Source organism: Adiantum capillus-veneris, chromosome 16, assembly GCF_014529385.1.
Source record: "Adiantum capillus-veneris isolate H3 chromosome 16, ASM1452938v2, whole genome shotgun sequence".
NCBI classification, from domain to species: Eukaryota; Viridiplantae; Streptophyta; class Polypodiopsida; order Polypodiales; family Pteridaceae; genus Adiantum; species Adiantum capillus-veneris.
This window is the reverse complement of record NC_140946.1, coordinates 69,781,221-69,788,157: the sequence shown is the minus strand read 5'-3', so window position 1 is coordinate 69,788,157 and position 6,937 is coordinate 69,781,221. Positions and strand designations below refer to the sequence as shown.

At 45.3% G+C, this 6,937-nt stretch overlaps 1 protein-coding gene across 1 annotated transcript; it reads right to left on the bottom strand.

Moving 5' to 3' along the window:
• Positions 1-3,081: 3,081 nt before the first annotated feature.
• On the bottom strand, positions 3,082-6,937 carry LOC147439243 (uncharacterized). The gene has a single exon (XM_086484278.1). It carries the CDS (start codon positions 4,472-4,474, stop codon positions 3,494-3,496), a length of 981 nt encoding a protein of 326 aa, XP_086340404.1. The 5' UTR covers positions 4,475-6,937; the 3' UTR covers positions 3,082-3,493.

The following is a 6,937-nucleotide window of genomic DNA, read 5'->3' as shown; positions in this document are numbered from 1 at the left end:
CTGCATAAAAACCAGACATGGAAGCTAGTTAAATTACCACAGGGCAAAAAGGCTCTACCTTGTAAATGGGTTTACAGGTATAAGATCACCGCTCATGATAGTCAGCCAAAGTACAAAGCAAGGCTTGTTGCCAAGGGCTTTAAGCAAGAACAAGGCATTGACTTTGATGAAGTCTTCTCTCCGGTGGTCAAGATGACTACATTGAGATGCTTTCTTGCATTGGTTGCCATATTAGATTTGGTGTTGCACCAAATGGATGTCAAGATAGCGTTCTTGCATGGTGATTTAGATGTGGAAATTTACATGCAGCAGCCAGAAGGGTTTGTTGAGAAAGGAAAGGAAGATTTGGTATGCCAGTTGTTAAAGAGTCTTTATGGCTTAAAACAATCACCGAGGGCATGGTACCATAAGTTCCACAAGTTTATGCTTTCTCAAGGCTACAAACGTAGTGAGTTCGATCACTGTCTATATACAAACAAGGCTAAGGATGGCAGTTGGCTGATCCTTATTTTGTATGTGGATGACATGTTGATTGCTGGCAAGCACTTGGAAGAAATTTCAGCTTTGAAGTCAAAGATGGCAAAATCGTTTGACATGAAAGACATGGGTGAGGCAAGTCATATACTTGGTATGCGCATTGAAAGAGACAGATCAAAGAAGTTGATTTGGTTATCTCAAACAGAGTATATTGACAAGGTTTTGCAACGTTTCAATATGGAGAAGGGAAAGGCATTGAGTGTTTCATTGCCACCATATGTGAAACTTAGCAAACAAGATTGTCTGGTGTCTGAGGAAGAACATGCTGAAATGGATAAGATTCCATATGCGTCTGCAGTGGGTAGTTTGATGTATGCAATGATTGCTACTCGCCCAGACATTGCATTTGCAGTGGGAGTAGTAAGTCGATACATGTCAAACCCAGGCAAGAAACATTGGGAGGCAGTGAAAGGAATATTGAGATACCTGAAAGCTACAAAGAGTATGCGCACATGCTATGGGAGTCAGGAGCTAAGTGTAAAGGGTTTTACAGACTCAGATTATGCAGGTGACTTAGACAACCGAAGGTCTACGTCGGGTATGTCTTTACATTGGCTGGTGGAGCAGTATCATGGCGTTCTAGATTACAAGATTGTGTTACTCAGTCTACTACAGAGGCTGAATATGTTGCAGCATCAGAGGCATGCAAAGAATCAATTTGGCTTAATCGACTAGTAACAGATTTGGGAATCAAAGAAGAGATGCCTGTGTTATATTGTGATAGTCAAAGTGCTATACAATTGGCTCGCAATCCAGTTTATCACTCAAAGACAAAGCATGTGGATGTGAAGTATCATTTCATCAGGGAAATGCTCGAGGATAAGCAACTTCAACTTGTCAAAGTTCACACAGAAAATCCTGCTGATCTACTTACAAAAGGACTTCCCTCAGAGAGCTTTGCGCATTTTCGCAAGCAGTTAGGTGTAGGGTAGTACATCACTTCTCTACATCTCTTGTATATTAGCTTGTATAGTAGCTTCTCTCACACTTAAAGTACCACAATGGAGTTTAAGTGGGAGGTTGTTGGGGTATAAAGCCCAATGTGGTCGCCCAGGTAAGTGGGCGGGCCGCCAGGTATGTACACATATTCTTTTGTAAAAACCTAATAAGAACTCACTATGCTCTACACATTACAGTAGAGCGAGTTCACCATATCGTCATGCTCTTCTTCTCGCACTCTCTCTCGCGTCGCACTTCCGCTCGTACTCCTTCACAAACGACCCGGGGGATGGCTTTTTTGTAAAAGGGGAATTATGGGCTAGTGATCAGTCTCTACAATCACCTGAGTGCCGTGGAGGTATGGATGAAACTTGGCGAATGCCCAAACAACAGTCAATAACTCTTTTTCTGTTGTTGATTAGTTGAGTTCCGGTTTGGTGAGTGTCCTGCTAATGAAAGAGATGGGAGTCTAGTTTCCGCCAGTATCCTGCTGCAGTAGAGTTGCCCCCAATCCAACATTAGAGGCATCAGTTTGTAGTAAGAAAGGTTTGCTGAAATCTGGATGGGACAACATGGCTGATTGTTGTATGGATTCTTTGAGTTTTGTGAAGCTCTCTTGACATACCTGGTCCCAAGAGTAGGGTATGCCCTTCTGAAGGAGACGCCGCAAGGGTAAGGTTATATGAGCTAGATGAGGGACAAACCTGAGAGAAAACATTGCCATCCCTAAGAAACTCTGCAGATTGTTAACATTAGATGGTGGGGGGTAAGATTGAATTGCAAAGACCTTTGCAGGGTCAATTTGTATCCCTTCTCCTGAAACGATAAAACCCAAAAATTTGAGGCGTGTCGCACCCCATTTACACTTGCGAAGTTGAAGCTGTAGGTTGAAGCGTTGTATGCGGTTTAACACCTCTTGCAAAACTTTAATGTGTTCCTCCCAAGTAGATGTGTGTATAATAATGTCGTCTAAATACACCAAGATAACTTTCTGCAGAATAAGATCTTGGAAAATGGTGTTAGCTGTTCTCTGAAAGGTGCTACCTGCATCAATCAATCCAAAGGGCATTCGGGTGAACTGATAAAGACCACTTGGGGTTCTAAAGGCGGTCTTGTGTGCATCTTTAGGGTCTAAAGCTGGAATTTGCCAATATCCCGAAGCAAGGTCAAGAGAAGTGAAGTACCTTGATTTACCTAGCTGGTCAAGAAGGTCGTCTATTCGTTGGAGAGGGTATAAATCATGCTGTGTGATTTTGTTGAGAGGTCTGAAATCCACACAAAATCTGTAGGAGTTATCATCTTTCTTGACAAGATGTGGTTCAGAAGCCCAATCACTGCATGATGGTTCTATTACTCCTTGTAAAAGCATATCATTGACAGCTGTATTCAAGTTCTCCACTTCTCGTGGTGAGCGTCTACGAATAGCCATCTTTACTGGGGGGATGATTGCCAGTGCAGATGCTATGGAAAATAGGCAAATTGATGACTGATGACTGAGGGTTCCTTTTCAACAAGTTTGGATATTGTGAGAGAATTTGTCGAACATCTATGGTGCGTGAAGTTGTATCTACAATAGAGTGTTGACAAATTTTGGACCTTCTTGTGAGTACATGAAAGGGATAGGGAGTTTCTGGGGCAACATAAGAGCATGAGTTGCAAAGTTGAGCTTTGCCTTGGTTTTCACAAACCAATCACATCCTAAAGTTATAGGAAATAGTTGTCTAGGTAATACAAAAAATTCATGGTGGCTGAAAACATATGATCCAATATGAAATGTGAAACAAGCGACTGTATGTAAGTGATACAACTCCTTATTGTCCCCATACAGGACTGAAATTGGACTAGAAGTGTAAGTAGGGAGGCCTAATTGGTTAACTAATGCATGAGATTGTACTGCCGGAATCAAGTAGTGCTTCATGAGATGTGCTTTCTAGCTGAATCACAGTGGAGCACACCATACGATCGGAAGGTGCGGTTGCTTGAAAATGTGAATGGGTTCCTTCCATCATCCACTCGCTTAGAAGTTTTCCGGAAGAGCTGCTAATGTGGCAGCGTCAGAGACTTGGATTTGTGTATTTTGAACTTGTCGTGCTTGTAGCCTCCGACAATGTCGACGCACATGCTCGTACATGTTGCAATAGAAGCATTTGGGACGGCCTTGAGCGTCACGTGCTGGGAGTGCTCGACGGGAGGTATTTTGAACATTCTGCACATCAATATCCATAGGTGTGGGGTGGGTAGGAGCAGGAGGGGAGGCAGAGATAAGACCCTGGGGAAGAGGGGGTATTGGTGCAGGCAAATCTGAATTCATGCTACCCTCAAGTCGTTGTGCAATTTGAATGGCTTCATGAAAGGACAAGGGTCCTTGGTCGCACACCCGACGTGAAATATCATGTTGAAGACAAGGCCAAAGGAAATAGAGCTTCATTTCTTCAGACATAGATGGATCAGCACATAAAAACAGTTGATTTAATTTGACTGCAAAGTGGGCCACTGGTTCAGTATGTTGTTGACGCAAAGAATTAAGTTGTTGTAATGCGGTTTGTGTAACATTTTGATGTGCGAAGCTCTGAAGCAGGAGTTGTTTAAGTAAAGACCAACTATGCTTAACATTTTCACCTTGTTGCACGAACCATGCGGCTGCCACGCCCTCTAGCACTGTGCGGAGTTCGTGAGCCCTGCATTCGTTATCCCAATTGTGGTAGCCTGCCACATTCTCAAAATGGTCCAGCCATGTGAGGACGTCTTCTGAGGGGAGACCAGAGAATGGTCGTGGCCGCACCTTTGAATCTGTATGCTTTGCTTGTGTTTGTTGCGCAGAGAGGAAACCTATTAGCGATTGGTGAGTATGATTGACTTGCAGGAGAATGTTAGAGATGGCTGAGAACATGTGTTTGAGGTGTGCATGAGCAGATTCCTGGGAAAATTCAGGATGCATTGAAGCATCCTCGTACCGTGGAGAGTTGGGGTTGTGTTTAGGTGATGCAGATCGACTCATGGCTGAGGGTTGTGGGAAGCTAACTGGTCATTATGAAATGCAAGAACCTACAGTCTGGGAAAGAATAAGGGCCAAGATATTGCCCATCAACTCCACCAATGTGAAGTCCTTTACGGGTCAAGAAAGGCTTGCTTACAGGAGGGCGGGGTTGCCCCTTTATGCCCTCGCTATCAGGTGCTTCTCAAGATTACAGGATCTTGATCTTGGCATGGCATGCCAGGTCAGCTATTGGCTCTGCGTGTAGGTGACTAGGCTAGGCTTATTGGGTGTGGGTGTTGTGACCATATTATGGAGAAGGCTTTTCAGTCATTCCACGTGGCAGCAGCTTGGGAGCGAAGTGGTGACCAGCCATAACGTCAAGACGACTCAAGCGGGTGCCAGTGCCGGCTTAGAGGAAGGGGAACAGGCAATGGGGTGCCACTTAGTCCTGAGGATGAGTGGGGGAGGTGGGGATAGGAGTGCCATCAAACTGCTTCACTCTCGAACGTGTGCGTTCAGCCCATATTTGTGTATTTGTGTTTGTGTGTGTGTGTGTGTGTGTGTGTGTGTGTGTGAGAGAGAGAGAGAGAGAGAGAGAGAGAGAGAGATCGTTCTCTGTTGCTATTGTGGTCTGTTAAGAGAGTGCGTAAGAGGGGACTTCACACATCATTTCACATCGCAGAGGAAGAAGAATTGAAGCGGCATCTGCCACACAATGCACATAAACACAACAAAACATGGCTTCATAGCAGAAGGTGAAAGGCAAGGAGACAGCCTCCGAAAAGAGGTGCACAAGACATGGGCCAGCAGTGTTGGGTTGCAGCTTTGGTGTCTCAGCCATGGCAAGAACGAGCGATTCTTAATGAGGCCTAATTTGAGACCATCAAAACTTTCTATGAAATAGACACAGTGGTCATTCAGGGCAGAGAACCTCTAGCAGTGGATACAGCGCTGGTGAAGAAAGCCCTCGGACTCCCCAATGAAGGCGACACAGAACCAAAAAAGACCTATGCCATCACAGATGAAGTACCCAAGAGATGATCCATACACCAAATAAAGGATGTCGCAGACGCAGATAGGACACAAATGGCTTTCTACCTCCAAAATGTCATATTCATGGCTAGAACAGATGACATGTCCTTGAAGACTTGCAGAACAAGGAGAGAAAATCAACTCGGCAGCAATGTGCCTCGAAAACCTAAGAAAACGGGCTGGGATTGCACTATAGGAAGAAGGCAACACAGTGATACGTGCTCATCTGCAGGCACTAGCATGAGCTGCCCCAATAGACGCTCAGGACCCAAAGGCCCACAGAATGTTGAAGCTCATGATGGGGCGGGCTCCTGGTGAACCTTCGAATGCTGACAAAGGGAAACGTAAGAGGCATGTACTAGCTATTCAAGAATTTGTGGATGATGATCATGATGAAGTGCTGGAACAGTTTATCAAGAAGAGAAGGGTGTGTTCAAGTGCTTAAGGGATGGTGTCACTGAGAGAACCGGACGCTACATCTATCCCATCGCCATACAAGGCCAAGGATTCAGTGTCCAGTGCAAAAGGTGAAGCTGGTAAGCAAGAGAAGGGTCTTGCCATGGGGCACGATCCTTCAGCTCCGGGATTGGATACCTCTGCAAGGTTTTCAGACCCTGTAACTAGAGAACCGAACTCTGCATCTATACAGGTAACCACCACACCAGCAGTGGCACCTGAGGAGTCAGACAAAGGTTAGAAAACGCTTGAAACGACTACACCAGAGGTGTTGATCATTCAGCTAGATGACCTGTCCAGACCACTGTCGGCAAAAGGATTTGTGAAGCAAGCTGTCGGAAAATTGATGTTCCTTGCCGATAAGTTACATAAGATCAGTGCCCTGTTTGATCGGATAGCCCAAGCTCAAACACATTTGAAGGACACCATGACGGACATATCCTCAAGCATGACAATAATCAGTCAGGAGGACACAAAGAGACAACTGGCAAGTGCCAAGCAACACCTGTAAGAAAGCCATAAACCATACAGTGGCAGCAGGATACTTTGGAAAGATAGAGGAGAAGGGATTCCGGGGAGTTGCTTAATTTCCAACTTCCGACGATATCCACTCAACTGGAATGCTTTCTTCCGCAGTTCTTCTTTGTTGCTGATCAGTGCCATTCCCCACTTCCACAACCGCTCTTCAATCCTCACTCTCTCGAGTCTCCTGCGACCCTTCGTCTACCCTTTGGCCACCTAGAAAATGCTCGCTCTCTCTCTCTCTCTCTCTCTCTCTCTCTCTCTCTCAGACCCCTCAGCTGCAGACGAGATTTCCATTCTTTGGCTCCCGACTGTGAGGAGTCCCGAGCCCTGAACAAGCCTATCTTAATCTTTTAAAGCACAGAGCAGGACGCTATGGAGATTTAAGGTTTGGAGCCCACCAAAATATCCATCGTCTCACAACCCTCTCACTCTTGATGCATACGAATTGCACCAACCAGCCAGCGCGCAAGA